Raw genomic sequence first — 20237 nt, forward strand, 5'->3', positions numbered from 1 at the left:
TTCTTGGTAAAGATGAGTACATCGTCCTGGTAGCACATGACACCTGGGATGTCTTTCAAAATGTTCCCCATGAGTCTCTGAAATACGGCGGCCGCCAAGACTAACCCGAACGGCATCCTCTTGAACTTGTACGCGCCCATAGGTGTCACGAATGCAGTGAGTTCCTGAGACTCTTCGTGCAGCTTTATCTGGAAATAGGCCGAGGTGAGGTCGAGAGTGGAAAACACCTTGGCCCCCTCAAGCATGCTCATCATTTGAGTGATGTTGGGCAGGGGGAATCTATCAACCACGACCTCCTTATTCAATGCCCTCAGGTCGATGCAGAGCCGAACCGACCCATCCTTCTTCTTCGCGGCCACGATGGGCGCTAGCCATTCAGTCGCCTCAACTGGTTCGATGACTCCAGCCTTACACAATTTCTCTAATTCAGATTTGACCTCTTCTTGGATGGCTATGGGAAGCTTCCTGACTTTGGCCACGACTGGCTTTGCGTTCTCTCTAAGTTTTATCTTGTGGCAGTAGTTTTTCAAGGATCCCAGCTCCTCTCTGAACACTTCTTTGAACTCAGTCACTACGTTAGTCTTTTGCTCTTGTATCTCTTGTATCAGGATCTGGGGATTACTATTAGGATTGAGGTAGACTCCCAACTCCTTCTGAGCTTGCCACCCCAAGATGTTATCCCCGACAGTGGACACATACACTTTGGACACGGTTGTCCTGTTTTTGTATTCGATTTTTCCTAGGAAATAACCTTTCATAGAGATGGGGCGACCAGCATACCCCCCAGGTCTCAGGTCCATACCTTTCAAAACTATCTTCCCCTTGGACACACGAGTGAATTCTTTTGCATTGATAATGGTTATCCTTGAACAGGAATCAAACAAAGCATCTAACTCAGTGCTCCCCACTTTTATTGTGTCTTTAGGGCTGCTGACCTGACTCTCATCAACTTGTACTCCTATTTCTTCGCATGTGGCATCAACAAGACTTTGGATTTGTAACTCTTTCACCTGCACTACAATTTCGTCACATACTTTGTTCGTCCTGTCTCTACTCTGTCTTCCAGCTCCTAGCCCACTCTTGCAATACTGCTTGAAGTGACCTTTCTTGCCGCACTTATTACATGTAAACCTGAGGGCGGGACACTCTTTGTCATTAGCAAGATGCCCCTGCTTGCCACACCTGTAGCAGGTGCCCTTGAATGTTCCTCCCAACTTGCTTACCCTCTGCTCTCTATACGCCACCTTCTGACCTTTGATCACTGACACGGCCTCACCCTCGGTCACTACTTCATTGACATTAGGTTTATCTTCGCTTCTTTTCTCCCCGGTGTCTTGTTTTATTTCCTCGACACACTGTAGCATGTGCTCAACTTGTTTAGCTATGATGAGAACCTCCCTCAAAGGTGGGTCATCCTTCAGCCACAACTCTTCTCGCACACGCTCCATTCTGCAAGCCAATACGAACTGATCCCTGATTCTTTCCTCACTTGCCCCACCAAACTTGCACGTAGCTGCTAGCTTCCTCAGTTCAGAGACAAAATCTTCAATAGATTCCCCCTCCTTCTGTGTCCTCCTCCCAAAGTGGTACTCTCCATAATTGTGCTAGTCTTGGGGAGATAGTGTAAATCCAATTTCTTTAAACTTACTTCTAACTCATTGAGACCCCTTGCTTCTTGTGTCCCTAACTCTGGGAGGTGGTCTAGAACCTCTTCTCCTTCCGCACCCAAGTAATACGCTAACAATGCTACCTTCCTTTCCAGGCCAAGGTTAGGCCCACACACAGTTGCGTAATTCAAAAACACTTTTTTCCACTTTTTCCATTGTATAGTGGGATCACCTGGGTTAGTCAGGAAAAAGGGTGGAGGGGTCACACTCTGCATGGCGCAAGGTCACCGTGTGAAGTACAACCAGGGAACCCAAAACAATTTTTTCCTCTGTCTCTAAAAGTGTAAATTGAGGGAAGGGTGCTGTTTTCAGACACTGAATGAATTAAATCGCATATAACACATTTGCATACAATTCTACCTCTGCATTCTGGGAGAATATACCACCTTAGAGGGGACAGTGGTGGGTGTGCCTGTCAAAGCTGATCTCAGGTTTGTGTACTAGAAGATAACATTCCAATTAAGTGAATTGCTCAGTCCACCCCCAGGCTGTAGGGAACACAAAGAACAAAACGACAGGTATGGCTCCTAGTCTTGTAAATACGGCCAGTCCTCTTAGCTCAGACTGCTACCCCAGTAGGAATAATGTGAGTTTGCACCTGTAGCATGGGATACAAGATTTAAAAATGCTGCGGTAAGTTCAATGCTACATGGATGGCGCAGTCCACCTTCAACCTGCAGGGGAGACAATTAAGAAGACTCCTGGGTTTTCCTGCACAGCCCACTCTCCCTGGAGCTGCTGACTCCAATAGCGCGTGGCCTCTTCCCTTTTTAAAATGTCAATACTCAGGCTTATTCCTCTCTTTCCTACAGCCAGCACAATTCCTTTGAACCGCTAGAGCGGGGATGGAAAGCCTCCTTCCACACGAGTCCCTCAATGCGTTAAAATACAGTTATTGACCAGCTCCGGATGATGCTTCCAACACAAGACTGGTAATGTCAATTTATTATGTGACGATGCACGCGTCCTGCTCCAATCGCTCCGACTTCACTTCGCAGGCAAGGTAAAATAATAAGACGCCCTCCGAGGTGACAGGAGAGCTGCCTCAAATACACACACCTCGCTGTGTTACAGATAGCAGAGCCGTTCATTCCATTTCCTGTTTAAACATTGCGTCGGCAAAGTCACTGAGAAGGAATGCTTCACGCAGATGTCATAACAGCAGGCGTTCACTTTACAATAGGCTACGCGCTGGAAGCAAGGAGAGGATTCTTAGCCAGCCGCCTATTTGCGCCGCATCCCATCACGCTTTGCTGCCCGATGTGCCATTAAGTCAATCACCGAACGTGTGGTTTTCACGCTTCAGCTAGCCAAAGACTTTTAACCTTTTCTTTCCTTAGTGCTTAATCTGCGCAAGCGTTCGCTGAGAAGAGTACCTTATATTCTCTTCGTTCTTTTCTTACTGCCGCTGCACATCCGTTCTACCTCCGTGTCCCCGAAGAGATGCCTCCTTTACTGCGCTTCCTGCTTCTTCCGCAAAGGGGATTCTCCAAGTACTCTCGTCAGCTATCACTATTCCTTACTTCATGCGTGTTGAGGTCGCTAGGAGTTTCCCTCGTCGCCAGTGTGATAAGGGTCCCAGATACACGAATGACACCACGTGTGTTTAACCAGGGATGTTTATTTAAGTTAAGTTTAACTCTGCGACCTCAGCCACAGCCTCCTCGTAGACAGCCGTTCCTCATCTCCTCCGGCGCTCGCCTTGGAACGCTGGTCGCGGTGACATTCTAAGTGATGTCACCGCGAGCAGCTCCATCACACGTGGAGTCGCCGGGGGGGAATGCAGGCGGAAGATACCACATATGGCTTCCTGGCAATTATGGGACGGAAAGGTGGTGAGACCTTTTTATCTGCTATTTGATCTCAGATGTCCGGGACTGTCCTAGTTGGGGTGGCGATGTAAGCATTTTAGGGGCTCGTGGGGCAAGGGAGCCAGCCAGATCCCACAGAGGGCAGTACGCCACTTCCTTTTCCATATGGAGTCCGTGCTCTTCATTTTCGCAGACCACCCATTCCGAAATGTATTTGGAAGTGGGCCGCCCAATAGCTTTTCAAGAGATTAGGACACGCCAAGCCTCCCCTGTGTCTTGGGAGCATTAACATTTTGTTAGCAATCCGCGGTGTCGTACCTGCTCAGATGAAGGCTCTGATGTTTTGAAGTTGGGTTAATTCCTGAGCGGGTATAGGGGTGGGCAGTGTTTAGAATACATATAGGGCCCGGAGGAGGAGGTTCATTTTGATGACATTAATGCGTCCTAGACATGAAAGATAGAGGACGCCACCATCACATATCATCAAGGATAGTTTTTCAGAGTGGTTTCCAGTTACTCTTCGACCAGTCTTTGAAGTGCCTCGTGATAGTGAGACCCGGATGTTTAATGGAGTGTCTCGTCTAGTGAAATAGAGTAGTGCCAGCCATAGGTTCAATGTCATCCTCTGTCATCCACCAGTTCAGAATCTTCCAGGAGTGGGAAAAGGGATGCAGGGGACCGAGCTGGGTTAGGCAGTGTGAGGAGGATATCAACCGCAAACAGATTAAGTTTGTGCATTTGGCCCCCAAACGGGATACCATTTATAACCTGTTCTGGTCAGATCCTTATAGCTAAATGTTCTACTAAGAGGGCAAAAGGAGGGGCAACAAGGGGCAGCCCTGTTGGGTTCCCCTACCCAGCATGATATGTTCTGTGTGTTGTCCATTTAACACGAGTACTGCCTTGAGGTCAGTATAGACTACTAGAATTTTCTCTATCATACCCTGACGCAAGTTAAGTTTGCAAAGTACTTCAGTGAGGAAGAGTCAGCTGATGCGGTCAAAAGCTTTTTCTGCATCCAGGGAGAGGAGCAGTGCTGGGATATTTTGCTTGTGTGCCTTTTCAATTAAGTAGACAAGGTGGCGGATGTCAATTGCGGATGAGCCCCAGTTGGTCCGACTCATCAGTACCGAGAGAAATGGATCGAGGTGCATCACTAGCATTTTCGTGTAGATTTTGGCATCGACATTTAAAACTGCAATGGGTCTATAGGATGCACATTCAGTTGGGTCTTTACCTGCTTTGCGGAACAGGGCTATTTTTGCCTCCCACATGATGGGGGTTAGATTGGTGGCATCGTAGCGGTGAACGAGTTGTAGAGAGCAAGCAAAGGCTCTTATAGGAGTGTCAGAAATGTCTTTTAAAACGCCAGGGGTAGTCTGCCCGGGGCTTTGCCCTTTGGCATTGCTTTGACTGCTTGGCAAATCCCATTGGCATCTATAGGGGCCTCAAGAAGTTCTTCATATTGGGTGGGCACTGGGGGCCAGTTGCACTGCTCAAGGAAGCATCAAATGAGTCCTGGTTGCATGGCATCTAGAGTATAAAGCTACTGGTAAAATGCATAAAAGGCATTTTGTTTATCCTTCCCAGTAACTGTCCACTTGCCCGACTCAGTTGTAACCTTTGAGATGTGGATCCTAGCACGTTGTACTCGTAGTTTACAAGCTAGAAGGGTACTGACTTTATTCCCCTGGTTGTAGAAATTTTCGCCTACTACTATAAGGGCGTGTTCGGCAAGGTTGGTCCTATAAAGTTTTAAATGACCTAGCGACATCACCAATTTTCGCTTTAAGAGCCTTGAGGGATTTTGTTTGTCTGGGGTCTCCAGGTCTTCTATCTCAAGTGCCAAGGAGTTCTCAACCAGTTTGACCTCTCTAGCCAGTGGCGGCTCGCAGAGGGAGTGCTGCGGGCGGGCAGTTGGAGGGGGGTTGGGGGGGGGGAGTTGACTCAGACATATGACGGGCAGGAGTAAAGTAAGTAAATAAATAAAACTATTTACCTTGTGCTTGCTGCATTGCCAACTCAGCGATGCAGCAAGCGCAAGGTATATAGTTTTATTTATTTATTTACTTTACTCCTGCCCGTCGTATGTCCGAGTCCACAACCACCCCCTTTCTCCCCGCCGCATGCAGCACTACCTCTGCGAGCCACCACTATCTCTAGCTCTCCCCCTCTCGATGCCTATGATGGTGGCTCATATGAGGGTGTCCTACCATGAATGGGTCGAAATTTCAGAGGTACTGGTCTGCTCAAAATAATAGGTTATGGCTTCCTGTATGTCTGATCTAGTTACTGGGTCCCTAGCTATGTAGGGTTTAGGACGCCATGATGAGGGAACTCCTGGGTTGTGAGGGTCAAATCACTATGTAAGGTCTATGCGGGTGTGGTCAGAAATTGAGATATCAGATGTAGTGGCGGTTTTCAACATGGGGAGAACTGAATGTGTAATCAAGCTGTAGTCAATGCATAACTACATGGAGTGGAGTGGATATGCAAGCAGAATGAATAGTCTCTAGTGTCTGGGTGAAGGTCGAGCCATGCATCTAGGAGACCCAATTCAGTAATCTTTCTTCAGTATGACCAACATTATCCCTGTACCTCGGAATGTGTTGGTGTCCCTATTTAAATCAGGATCCCCAAGCCGGGTTGAAATCTCCCCCTACTATAATGTCCCCAGGGGAGTCTCGCAATTGTTGCTTCAGTGTGGTGCGCAGGAATGCGTCATGGGAGGAATTAGGGACGTATATGTAGAGAAGCGCGAGATTAGTGTTGTGTGTGTGCGGTATGATCATTTTAAGGAACCGGCCTTCAGGGTCCTGTGTCATGGAGACATAGGTGCCTCGATGGTGTGGTTTACGCATTATGGCCACAAGGGGGCAGAGTATGTGGTTCATTTGACGCTGATCCATTTGCAGTAAGTATGGTATCTTGAGGAACATGACGTCTGGGTGTTGTTGGGCCAGGAATCGCCATACTTGGTGGCGTTTATTGGGGGAATTAAGACCCATCACATTCAGCGATAACTTGAATGTAGTTGTGTTCTCCATGGCTACCCTGGGTGGAGGGGTGCTAGACACATGTGTATGGAGACTTGCACATGGGAGGGGGCACAGGGCCACAGCACAAAACATTACCACCCTCCAGGTGAGGTCCATCCCCAATAGGAAAGAAGAAAAAAGGGGGAGAGAAAGATAGGAAGCACTTCAGAAACTGGTTGTCCAACAGAGCCCAACTAAATAGTGTAATTATCCTGGTTGTGGGTAGAAGTCTCAGACCCAACAGGGGTGCAACATCCCTTTGAAGGGAAGGTTGGTGTAACAGGTGCCTTCCAAGGAGCAAGGTGGCCACTCGCATTGGTAACAGAGTGGGGAGGAAGGCATCTCGAAGCCAAGCTCCACAGGTCTCCCCACAGCCCTTGAAATACACAAAGTTGAACTTTCAGAGCAACATGAGAATTGGAACTCTCTCTTGGGTGAAAGAGTTCCCGGGGTAGATGTCCCTCGTGATGGGGGAAGGGGAGGGGGGTGAGAGTCATGTTTTATTCTGAGCAGGTGCAAGATGACATCAGCCGTGGCTTCTTCTGTGGTCTCGAGTTTAAGACTAGTGCGATTTAAGCAGGTGGAGGTGCCATGCAGCCCCACAGGCTGTTGAAGAAATTTGTTTTAACCTCTGTCTTGGGTAGTAAAATGTCCTTAAAGGAGGAAATATCCACTGAAGGGTCCAGCCAAGCCCCACTTCATGTTCGGACTCCCATCCACTGGTATCGAAAAAAGGTACAATATAAACGTTCCTGACAATGAGAAGGGAAGGTGAAAAATGCCTCCTTGATGGTATCAATATCCTCACATACCTTCCTCAATGCCATAATGGAGGAAGCAAAAGGACTCAGAATGACGTGTGCCTGGTAGTTTGGGGTAGAGATTGTGAGAAGATAGAGTGCAGGAATCCGTGCTAAATCTCTGGTTGACTCTGGACAGGCCAGCTGGTATCTGGAAGACTAGGTGGGAGTGTAGCAACAACTCAGTGTAGAAAGTGGTCTCTGAATATATTACACCAAAGTGAGGTATTGTGTGCACAGAGTCCAGTGGAACACCAAAGGTAGGCGAGGTACAAGTAGATAGCACCTTACTCTCTATTTGTGGTAGTGTGGGCGAGCAGTAAGGCTTTATCAGAGGGCAGTGTTAAGCATTTATTGTACACACTCAGGCAGCAAATGATGTCACACACTCAAAGACTGAACTCAGACCAATTTGTTTGTATACAAATATTAAGTTATTTTATTTCTAGAAGCAAACTAAGCCTGGTGCAGGTAAGTGAAATAAATGCATTGCAAATTCTTATTCAGTTGTTTACAGTTAAATGCAGGTTCAAATGGAGTTGGTTGAATTACAGGTAAGTCAACAGTTCGAAATGTCTTTTTAGTTACTTTACAGATTACTACGTACATTACTTTTCAGATTACTTTTGCTAAATCAGCGTGATATGCCTAGATATCACACTGAGACATCTCCTAGAAAAAAGGTAAGTAATTCACTTTTAGTACATATGCAGTTTTTCAATGTTCCATGCAAACCAACTCCACACTTGAAACGATTTTCAAGAAAAGCAGTCAATGCAATCCTATATGAGGAAATAGAGTTATCGGTTTAAAGGTAAGTAGTTATTTGTGGAAGTTGGTATTCTAGGATTAGAACAGGGTTTCCCCCGGGTCATGGATATACTCTTGAAACACCCTCAGCTGCACTAGGGCGGCCGGGTGCACAGTTCTGAGGCCCAAAGTTATCCAATGGGGGTTAGGGGTCTCCGGTTGGTGGCTGTTCACAAGCAGGCCACATGGTTGTGGGAGCAAAGCTCCTGGTGTTAGGCTCAGGGCATAGGGGAATCTGAGTTAACACCCAAAGTACACCCGCAGTGGCGCAGAGGCGGCTGGGTGAAGCGTGCTGTTATGGCGTCCGGTGCGCTGTTGATCAATGGGTATTCCCTGGTTGCAACAAATACTGCAGGCTTGGGGACGCAGATGTTCTGGAGGTGACGACGGGTTGGAGAGATAAGTTGGGATGCCTGGGGATGCTGAGACACCATCAGTTGGGCCACCCAAGGCCGTGGGACGTTGGGTGCAGGGGTGTCTTTAGGCGTCGAGTTTTCTTACCAGCTCCGGTCGGGGAGAACCTCCAGAAAGGGGCTGCAGGCTTTGCTTGGAGATTCAAAGCAGGTCAGAGATCATCAGATCTCGGCTCAGGATCGCTGGGAAGACCTCCTCGTGGTGTTGGGCCACTAACTCGGGCCGTGGGCGTCGGGTGTAGACTCGCGGATTTGGCCCGGGCTGGAGTCTATGCATGAGCAAATCCGGTGCTCACCGGAAACAAAGCCTTTGGCTCTGAAGGTAGAACTGGGAGTAGGTTCGAGATGGGGACTAGCCGGTAGGGCTGGGGCCAAGTCAGTCACTCTGGTTGGCTGGGTCCCCAATCTGCAAGATGGCAGGGGCCAAGAGTTGTGCATCACCTCGCCACCCAAACCTGAGGGGTGGGGTTGGCAAAGGTGGGCACACCTCCCTCCCTCACTTAGTTTTCACGCCGATTCACCCACCCAAAGCGGGGGTCAGAACCAGTGGGGGCCAGTTGTTGGAAGCAGCAAAGGCCTGGGGTAGCTCACAAAGGCAGCAAGACTTTGAAGCTTCCCCTTTGTGGACCCTGTCCATCCTGGGGGAGGAGGCTTGGCACTTCGTCCCAGGATGTGCATTGTTTTAGTCCCCCGGGAACAGCAGGCTCTCAACCCAGGGGTCCAGAACCATGTCTGGTGCTGGCAGCTGGTGAGCATCCACTCAGCCTGGACACTAGTGTTAGATCGTTTTCCAGGGAGCATCTCTAAGATGGCCTCTGAGTGCATTTTCCATTAAATCCCACACTGGCATCAGTGTGGGTTTAATGTGCTGAGAAGTTTGATACCAAACTTCCCAGTTTTCAGTAAAGCCATCATGGTCCTGTGGAGTTCGTAATGACAAACTCTCAGCACCATATACTCTTAATGGCAGTACTGCACTTGCACTAGCTACAAATTGGTTTAGACACTGCAGGGGTACAGGGCTCATGCACCTGTATCCTCACCACTGGTATACTGTGTAGGAGAGTAGGATCTGCTTACTATGGTTACCCCCACCTTTTGCTGGCGTTTCACTGTTTCGACTTTAGTCTGGCTGGGGCCCTGCTATCCAGGACCCCAGCCCAGCTGCTTCCTTTCTCAATTGATTGCATGTACTTTAGGTACACTCCAGATTGGTTACTGGGTTACCCTTGTGAGTCCCTAGTATATGGTACCTTAGGTACTAAGGGTATAGGTACCCCTGAGGCCTACCAGGGGCTGAAGCATGTACTTTGCCACCCCTGGGAAGCCTTCCAAAATGGCACCACAGGACTGGTACTGCAGCCTGGGTATGGTGGTGCATGCACCCCTTACTAAGATATAAGTTACCTATATCTACCTTTAATCCCCGACACATATAAACCTATAGGTCACTGCTATGGCAGGCCTTATCAATCCTGAAGGCAGAGTGCTTGGTTTTGTGTGAGAGGGTGCCCATGCATGAGCAGGACCCCTCTGCAGCTTTTGGAAACTATTCTCTGATGCTGTTCTGTGATGCAGCTAGACCATATACCCTTAAGTGCATTATAACCTTACTGTAAATGCTAACTCTAGAATGGCTGCATGGAAACATGTCGTGTTTGGTGTCAAACACTTTGGAATCCTACCCCCCCGCAAGTCCTGGCGGCGGGGGTAGAATTCCACCCTTCTAGAGGGAGAAGACATGTACACACTAACCTAACCGGTAATAGTTTAAAAGAGCCCCAGTATCACAAAATGGTTGCTGCAGACACAAGTCTAACCTCCTGCTGCTGGACGAAACTCCGGCAGGAGAGGCCTGGACAATAGGTTTCCTGTCACAGGGAGGTGTAACCACCTCCCAGACAGGCTTTAGTGTATTGGGGCTGGGTGGGTGCATTCATAGAATGCTTTTCAGACAGTGCTGGGGGCACACTTGGTGTCCCTGTGCATACCCCAGTTCAAGCCAGTTGCAGGGGCACTCAGCCCCTGCTCTAGCACGAAACTGGACAAAGGTAATGAGTGTAACCACCACTCTTCCCTGACCCTCCCATAGGTGGGTCCCCAGAGCAAGTCCAACCCCCTAACTTAGTATAAGTATATGAACCCAGTCCTTAGGACTTCAAATTACACCTGGGCGGAACTCTGCAACATATATCCTGGAACTTTTATTTCAACTAGAAGACGGAAGAATTTCCCTTGGGGTCAAGGAGCGACTCCCCTGTTCAAACAGGCACCAACGAAGCATCTTGCCGGTCTGCATTTCCAAGGCTCCCGCCGGATCCCGAAGGGTTTGCGACTAAGGATAGGGACTTCCAGACTTCTCAGAGGCCGACACGAGATCCCAGCAAAGCTGAGAACCGCAGCCCTCATGAGTGACGTGGAACTGGAACCCCTGGACACTGTGCACATTTGCAAGTGCATTAACTTCCAGAGCCTTCCCGAAGTTGTGCATTGGGCTAATTGTAGTCCAAGCCCCGAGCACCATTTGCATCGAAGATTGAGCGCCTACACTCCCAGAGTGTTCCATGGGCCCGCTTTTAGCAATTCAGCTCGAGGCTGCTTCGCGATCCCTGGTCCGTCGACTGTTGGGTCCCCACGAAGGTAACTCTTCTGTTTCTTCGGCTTTCCTGGTTGCTCCAGACGTGCCCTGACTCCCCACCAAGTGGTGAGTCCCTCAGACCTTACTGGTCTGCACAGAAGCCAATCTTTTCTTTCTGCGTGGGTTGCTGTTGCCAAGGCTTGTTGGGTCCAATCCTGATACTGACACCGCAGCACTCTACATCCTTCTTGGGACAGCTCGAATCCAGCTCCTGGTCGTCATCGACTCCTCCTGGTCCTCGTGGCTGAAGAGTCAAGCTTCATCTCCTTCACCTGAAATCACCAGACATCGGTGGGCATCGGCTCATCGCCTTCCTGGTCACTGGTAAGTGACCCAGACTCTGTCCCCTCTGCTTTTAGGTTCTTCAGATCTCCGATCCACCCTTGGATACACCCAGACACTTTCTGCTTGGTCGCCAGGAGCACTTTGCAGCAGCTCGCCATTGAAAACGACGACAAAACCAGACATCAAAAGACACCTATGCACCCAGCTTCCCTGGGTGAGGTAACTAGAGTACTCCGGTGCTCCCGTAGGTATTGACCCTCGAACCTCCTAGTTCTAAAGGGGTTTGCTCCAAGTCCTCTTCTAAGTGTCCTTAATCTTTAAAATTTCAACCGCGACTTTCCCCATAGAAGTTAATGGTGATTCGCGGCTGTGTTTAGTCACTGCACGCGTCTCCCGTGGGTCCCCTGTGTCACTACCTTGGGTGGTTCCTGGTGGCCCCAGCGGTTCTAAAGGCTCTATGCCTTGTATCTATGTCAGTCGTGGTTCATATACCACTTTTTTAAATACGTTTACTGTATGTACTTTTGCCTACAGCCTCATAAAGAGTCTAGAGGGATGTGTTTAGAATAAATACATACATTTTATATATATATATATACCTGGTGTGGTTCTCCTTTCATTTGGTCATTCATGAGATTATAGACTGGTAAAACAAGCTGCTTTACATTCCTTCAAGACTTAGCCTGAAGGCTGCTCTCCACAGCTACCACTAGGATAGCTTTCTATATAGGTTGTCTTTAAACCTACCATCAATAAGGGTCGTTTGGACTGGTGCAAGGTGCCCACTACAATAGTGGACAGCATATGCCAGGCCAACTTCTCACATAGTGCAGCCAACTAGAGGGGTGGCTGACCTATGCCAGGGCAATGGGTTGTAGGCATGGCACACAGGGGTCCAAAAGGGAGCTCAAACAGCCAAACGCAGGAACTACAGCACTGCAAAGCACTTTAGAACAGAAGAAAAATTAAAAATAGCACATTGGAGTTGCTTTACAGTGGGCAAAGAAAAGAAGAACGGGTATCAGAGCACTGAGTGGCTCCATACATGGCTCTGAGACATCACATCCAGGAAGGTGGCAGAGTCTACCTGAAGCATTGGTAACACGTTTCTGCCTAAAGGAGATTCATGAAATGAGGAACCTGCAAGTCGAAGTAGCCAACAGAAAGTGTTAGTTTGGCACCACTGATTCCCTTGACAAAAAATATTTTGGAACCGGTTATGATTTACCATTGAAAAAACAAAGGGTCTGTTAGACCCAAAGTGTCTTCTTCTCAGGATTAAAAGGGAGGCAGACTGGTCCAGATATGTGGGCATATGGTTGGCTCTGGCGGCGGGGGGCGAAGCCCACCATAGCTAGAAACTGGGGGGCGCAGGCTCCCCCCCTGCTTGAACAATGGAAACGTGACCTTGATTGGTGTCAGAGAGCAGAGGAAACAGTGTACAAGAGCAAGGGGTGTGCCAAAAAGTGGGAACTGGTGTGGCTGCCGAGTCGGAGGTACCTGGGGCTGGGGGTAGTAGATTCATGAAGTGGGGTGAAATATCGGGGGGGGACTCCACCTGCGAATGTATCACCTGTGGTTCATTGTACATGGATACATTGTCATCATGCTATTTTCTCTGTATGCTGTGGTTTCTCGAGAATTTGTTACTAAAAAGATTTAAAAAAGAAAAAAAACAAAGGGTCTGAAAAATTCACAGCACAGTGCGGCTCTTACCATTTAATAGATTCCCAGAATCCAGTTTCTGCTTCACCGCTCCCTTCACTCAGCAAGTCCTCATTTACTTTTTCAGGTTTCTTTTGAACCTGCACAAATAATTAAAAAAAATCAAATAAACAATTATAGTTAAGTTGGCACGGCCACTCTTAAGCTTGAGCAGGTATATCTTTTGCAACTGTAAGAAACTGGCTCTTTATATACTGCACCAAAGTGAGGTACAGGGTGTATAGAGTCCAAGGGTCTCCAGAGGTTTGGCAGAGGTTAAAGTTAGATAGAACCTTACTCTCTAAAGTGGTAGCTTGGTCGAGCAGTAAGGCAGTATCAGAGGACAGTGTTAAGCATTTGATGTACACTCTCAGTCAGCAAATGAATTCACACACTCAAGAAACTCAACTCTAGGCCAATTGTTTTTGTACAAAAAATATACTGTTGTTTTATTTCTAGAACCAAGGAAGCCTGGCACAGGTAAGCATAAAAATACATTTCAGTAGTAAATTACTTGTATGAGCACAGTTCAAATAGCAGTATAACTTGTACTGGTTTAAGTAAGCAGTTTGCAACACATTGCAGGTATAGTACATTCGAATGAATGGGCTTTTAAAGTAAAATGCAGTTAATTACTTTTCAGATTACTTTTGCTAATACAGGGCTGGATCCTAGATTCAGCACTGGGACATTTCCTGGAAACTGGTGAGTTAATGCGTTTTAGTGAGAGGTACGATTTTTAAAGAATATTATTGCATTTCAAAAGTTGAAACGTGGAAACTTTTTCTCATAGAATCACCATTTGTTATCCTACGGGAGGAAATTTACTTAGCAGGTAAGTTATGCTAATGATACTTTTTCTTAATCAGTGCTCTTTACCTAGATTCAGCACTGGGACTTTCCTGAAAACAGTTGAGAAAATGTGTTTTGGTTATTCGGCAGATTTTTAAGGAATATTTGTACTTTTTAAAAGTCGACACTTCGAAACTTCTTGGGAGAAAAAGTGTCAATGTTATTCTATGAGGAAAAAGAGGTTATTGGTTTCCAGGTAGGTAGTCTTTGGAGTTAGGGCCCTGGGGTTAGACTCAGAGGTCTGCCAGGGTCAGTGATGCACTGTTGTTGCACCCTCAGCAGCACTCGCGCGGCCGGGTGCAGAGTGTTGAGGCCCAATGTTATCCTATGGAGGATAGGGGGACTCCGGTTGGGGACTGCTGGCAAGCAGGCCACAGGGTTGTGGGAGCAAAGCTCCTAGAATTAAGCTCAGAGCAAGTTGGGGGCCAAGTAAGCACAAAAGGAGCACACTCAGCGGCACTAGGGCGGTCGGGTGCAGGTTGCTGTTTTGAGGTCGGGTGCCCTGTTGATTTCAATAGAGATTCTCCGGGACAAAGAAACACTGCAGGCTCGGGGACGAGGATCTTCCAGGAGTGACCACTTCTTCGAGGGGTAAGTTGGGATGTTGAGGGATGGTTAGGCACAGCTGGGTTGGGCACACAAGGCTGTGGGGCGTCGGGTGCAGGAGTGCGTTGGGACATCAGATTTTCTTACCGTCTCTGGTCGCCATAGGGGGGGTCCTCTGGATTGAGGCTGCAGGCGTCGTCTGGAGGCTTGAGGCAGGTCGGGGATCTCAAGGTCAGGATCGCCGGGGGGGGGGGACCTCCTCGTGGTATTTTTCCACTCGAGCTCGGCCGGGTTCGGCGGGTGCAGAGTGGGCTGGATTCGCAGTGTCTGGTTGGCACCAGAAGCTGCAGCTTAAACACGTCCGGTGTTCACGGGAGAACCAGTCAGGAAAGTGAAGGCAGGCAGGTCCTTCGGGGTTTGTGAGGTTGCTGGCTGCTGGACACACCAGGGTTTTGCAGGAGCAGGTTCGAGGGGAGATAGGCCTGTAGGGCTGGGGCCAAGTCAGTGGGCATCATCCTTATTAGCTCTGCACAGCTTCTTGTCCTTCTTATCTTCATTTTCTTGTGGTTGCTGGATCTGAGATGGCGGGGACTCGAGGTTGTGCTTTAGCTCGCCACCCCCACCTTAGGGGTGAAGTTGGCAGAGGTGGGCACGCCTCTCTTCCTCACTTTGTTTTTCCCGCCGGGTCTCTCGCCAAAAGTGGTGGGTAGAACCAGTGGGGACCAGTTGCTGAAAGCAGCAAATGGTCTGGAGAGGCTTACAAAGGTGGCATGCCTTTGAAACTTCTCCTTCGTGAACCCTGCGGTTTGGAACCTCGTCCCAGGGTGTGCATTGTTTCAGGCCCCCGAGATCAGGAAGGTCTAACCCAGGGGTCCAGAAACATGTCTGATGGTGGCAGCCTAGGCAGCCACTCAGTCAGGTCACTGGAGGTTGGTCAAGTTTCAGGGGGCATCTCTAAGATGCCCTCTGTGGTGCATTTTACAATCAATTCCACACTGGCATCAGTGTGGTTCAATGTGCTGAGAAGTTTGATATCAAACTTCCCAGTCTTCAGTGTAGCCATTATGGTGTTGTGGAGTTTGTGATGATAAACTCCCAGCCCATATACTCTTAATGGCAGCACTGCACTTACAGTGCCCAGGAATGGACAAGGGTACTGTAGGGGTACAGGGCTCATGCACCGATACCCTCACCACTTGCATAGGGCACCCAGCTAGAGGGGTAACTGATTAATGCCAGGGCAGTGGTTTGTGGGCTGTGTGCCTTGTCGACTCTTCACTTTGTTCTGCACCAAGACACGCAGCCTGCAAAGGCAGTGTGTGAGTGTCAGGGTACAGGGCCTCTAAGGTGGCACAATAAGTGCTGCAGCCCATAGGGTCATTCTGTGGTCACAGTGCCCTGGGTACCTGTGGTACCATTTACCAGGGGCTGACCTGTGGCCAGAGATACCAATTGGGTTTTGGCTTTAATGCAGTTTTAGGGAAGGAACACAGGCTCTGGTTACCTGATTGGCAGGAGCCCAGAGCACACTCAGTCAAAGCACATCAGCAATTCAGCAAAAAGTGGGGGCATACCATGCAAGAAAGAGGGCACTTTCTCACAGCAACCATATAATTTTCAAGGCTGCTTACAATGAGATCGTAGACAGGGTTAGTTATAAAAAGTATGTGTCCAACATGTCACAGTTATAGGAAGCAAACAAAGGAGAATCTTAACTGGCTTCAGTTACAATTACAAGAGACGGAAAATATAATGGGATGGCCTGGGACAAAAGCTCACGAAGGAGTACAAAAAGGTTCCAAATCTTAGGGCCACATAAGATGAAATAGGCCAGTCAAGGTCCATATTTTTGGGAAGTAGGAGCACAAACGGCACCTATTTCGTTCATTAGATAGCACTGAGATCCAGTTTAATGTCATGATCAAATTGCACCTTTAAATTATATCTCACATCCATTCCTATAGGGATTAGAGACTTGATTGTAAGTTTCTAAATAAAGGCCATCAAATGCTAAAAAAGCTGAGTTTGAGTATGGAAATCCTGAGAGTCCCTCAGTGTTCCTCTGTGGCTGGGCGAAGACAGATATGGGCTCCCCAAGGTGAGCTCCCTAGGGGGTTTTCTGCAGCTTGAGGAAAGGGTATGCTAACTAACTTTACAGTTACGAAACATGCTCCCGCACCTCCTTGACCTCTGGTCACACAGGTTGGTTCTAGGATGATTCCAGACACCGGAGCTACAAAGCCTTCAGGCCTCTTGGGTGCTCCAGTCTCATGATATAGACTTCCAGTCAGCTAGGCATTACGCTGGTCTCATTTTGATAAGGGGCCTGCTCCTCTATACAAAGAGATGTACAGCGTCTCCCTACAAGCAGGTGGCAGTAGGAACAAGGTATTTACCTGTAAAGGTGGTTCTTAAAATCGGCTTCTTTTGTAAGTTCAGATGCTACATGAATAGCACTCTACACATGAAGCTGAAAATCATGCAGTAAAATTAAAGCATGTAACATTTGTCTTTACAAGGAAGGTTTTTATCAAATTCTGTTCAGCCAGTTTTTACAAATACTTCCCGTCCCAGCAGAGAAAACTCACTCGGTCATCTAATTTTCTCAGATTCTGTACAAGTATTTAGCCAGCCTTCCAGATTACCAGGCCGAGAGCTCACCTAGCAAGTCCAGAGAGGCCCAGCTGAATCTCCAAAAGATACTAATGTTTGAGAAACTCCTCTGCAAGTAAATAATCTATTCTTTTCCAGCATTGGATCTTTTATAGATTCAGAAGCTATTTAAACTGAGCACCAAGCGGCAGATACCTGTGAGGGAGTTGAAGAGCTCTACTTCCTAAAAGAAATTCTACATCACTTCTCCCACTACACTGTCAGCAGTGGTGTGTGTATCCAGGCAGCAGTGGTCACAGAAGGATGAGTAGCGGCCTTACAGTTGTCCACCAGCCACATGTTGGCAGAGAATGTCGCTGTTTTAACGTTCCTATAGTTAAATACGCCCTCTTTACATCTAATCTATGCTGCATGTGCTCCGCTTTGGTTGCCTTGGAAATGCTGGCTGTCAACCAGTTTAGTTTAGTTTACTTTGCGGAAAAAGTCGCAAATATCTACCTATCCTTCCCTGCCCAAACCACAACAGGGTCTGAGTTTGTTGAAGCTACGGGGGAAGCTAGGGGACAGTATGGTTTAGCTAACCTCACAACCCCCCCGCCGGAGGAGCTCATACAGATCTGCAGATCAGTAAAGTCTGGCTCCCCGAGGGATCCTGCACCACCTAAACGGCTCGTTGAAAGCCTGTTGATCCTGGAGCCCTATATTAGGCATCTGTTGGATGTATCTTTTAGGACTCACACTGTACCCATAGGGTGGAAACAGGCGGTAGTACTCCCCCTACAAAAGAAGCCAAACATCAGTTTCGAGAAACTGGAGAACCTCCGCCCCATATCACTCCTACCCTATATGGCCAAAGTAGCGGAGAAGGTCGTGAATATCCAGCTGATGGAATTTGTGGAGGAGGCGGCCCTCCTTCACGCCACTCAGTTTGGATTCCGGCCTCGACATTCCACCGAGTCGGCCCTATTAATGGCAGTCGAGACCATTAGACAGGGGGGGAATGAGGGCCAAACCATGGCCCTGATTCTGCTGGACCTAAGCGCAGCATTCGGCACTGTAGCACATACCACCTTGCTACAGTGTCTGAATGAAGGCGGGATCTCAGGCGCTGCACTGAAATGGATCCAGTCCTTCCTGGTAGATAGGGGTTTTCAGGTTAGGCAGGGGAACTGCTACTCCAGAGTGGTCAACTTGGGTCAGGGCGTTCCACAGGGTTTGTCCCTGAGCCCAACCCTATTCAACCTGTATGTCTCCCCGGTGGCTACCATTGTGGAGGGTCATGGGCTGCGTATAGTGTCCTATGCTGATGACACGCAGCTGGTCATCTCCCTATCGCGCGCGCCGAGTCTTGCTGCGGACAGTTTCAGAGCTTGCATGCAGGAGCTTGCAGCCTGGATGTCCTCCAACTGCCTGAGGCTGAACGGCAGCAAGACAGAGGTGCTCGTGGTGGAGGGGGGGGGGCGTCTGTGTGGAATTCAGCATGGTGGCCACCCTGTCTGGGGCTGGCACCGATACCTTGTCAGGAAGCCAAAAATCTTGGTATCTGGCTTGATACTGACCTGACATTTAGGCCTCAGATCAACAGAGTGGTGGGGGTGTGCTTTGGTGTCCTGAAGGGCCTGCGGAAGGTTCTTGAGCTCCTACCCACGGAGGCCCGAAGGACGCTGTTGCATGCCCGAAGGACGCTGTTGCATGCCCTGGTAACAGCACGATTGGACTATAGCAATCTCCTCTATCTGGGGGCCACAGAAAGGAGCCTTGACCGTCTCCAGGTGTTACAGAACGCTGCGGCCCGCCTGGTTTTGAGGTTGCCTTGGAGATCGGCCTCTAAGGCAGCGCTCCGAGCTCTTCATTGGCTGCCGTGAGGAGTAGAATTTAGTTCAAGGCTCTGTGTACGTGCCACCGCATCATGGGTGGTAAGGCACCGGTGCCATTACAGGACCTTGTTACCCGCTATAAGCCGCCCCGAGCATTGAGATCTGCTGGCTCTGGGTTACTGAAGATCCCCAGAGTGAGAAAGTCTCGCATGGGGGGCAGGTCTTTCAGGTTCCTGGCTGCAAAAAGCTGGAATAAACTCCCGCTGGAACTGCGCCTAGAACCCTCAGAGTCAAGATTCAGGGGCAGACTTAAAACCCATCTTTTTGTTCGGTAGGCTGGTGCTATGTCAAGCTGCGAGGGTTCTGTCGTTACCACCCACCACAGCGCGGAGACACGCCGTTGAGCGTAATCAGGCGCTTTATAAACCTGCCTATTATTATTATTATTATTATTTAGTTTCGCTGGAACTCAGATACCACTTTCGGTGAGAACCTTGGATGTGACCAGAGAGAGACTTTGCCTGGATGGAACTGGCTATAAGGCTCTAAGCCAAAAACTCACTATTGTAACCAAGCTGATGGCTACCAGGAAATCGGTTTCCCAAGTAGGAAATCGAAGTTTATTGTTAAACATAAGTTCAAAAGGATGAATAATGAAAGAAGTAAAAACAACAGCAAGTCCGGATAGTGGTGCAGGCTTTCTGATTTGACAACAGATTTGAACCAATCCTTTGAAAAAGTCTTTGATGACAGTTTATTTAAACAGCGTGCCAACACCAAATCTCTTCCTGTACTGGGATAGCACTGCCAAATGTATGTCTACTGAATTATGCTGAATTCCCACAAGGATCATCCAGCAGCTGCACTTCAGTCACTTTTGCATCATCGGGTGGAAGAGAAGGATTGGAGGGAAAGAGTACAGGAACCCTCTTGTCCCATTCTTAGAAGAAAAACAAACACTAGTTATACTTGTCCCAGCAGCTGAGAATCTCTGGAAGTACATGAAGCATTTTGTTACTGTCATGAGGAGATCCATCCTCATGGTACCCCACCTGGTGAACAGATAGCCACCACTGCTTAGTCCAGTTCTCACTTATGTGACTCAGACCAAGTCTTGCTCAGGTTGACACCCATGTCATTCTTGATCCCCCGGGCATGTGTTTGCCTGGTACTACAGTTATGCTCATATACAGCTTGGAAACCCATGCCAAAATGTTGTGTGGTTCTCTGGATAAGTTATGGG

At 48.5% G+C, this 20237-nt stretch overlaps 1 protein-coding gene across 2 annotated transcripts in view; it reads right to left on the reverse strand.

Moving 5' to 3' along the window:
• Positions 1–20237, reverse strand: part of UGGT1 (UDP-glucose glycoprotein glucosyltransferase 1) — an 822704-nt gene that overhangs the window by 133830 nt on the left and 668637 nt on the right. For both annotated transcript variants that reach the window (XM_078666074.1, XM_078666073.1), the window contains one exon: positions 13179–13267. In XM_078666074.1, coding sequence (XP_078522200.1) covers positions 13179–13267 — 89 coding nt within the window. The remainder of the gene's footprint in view (positions 1–13178; positions 13268–20237) is intronic.

Source organism: Lissotriton helveticus, chromosome 11, assembly GCF_964261635.1.
Source record: "Lissotriton helveticus chromosome 11, aLisHel1.1, whole genome shotgun sequence".
NCBI lineage: Eukaryota > Metazoa > Chordata > Amphibia > Caudata > Salamandridae > Lissotriton > Lissotriton helveticus.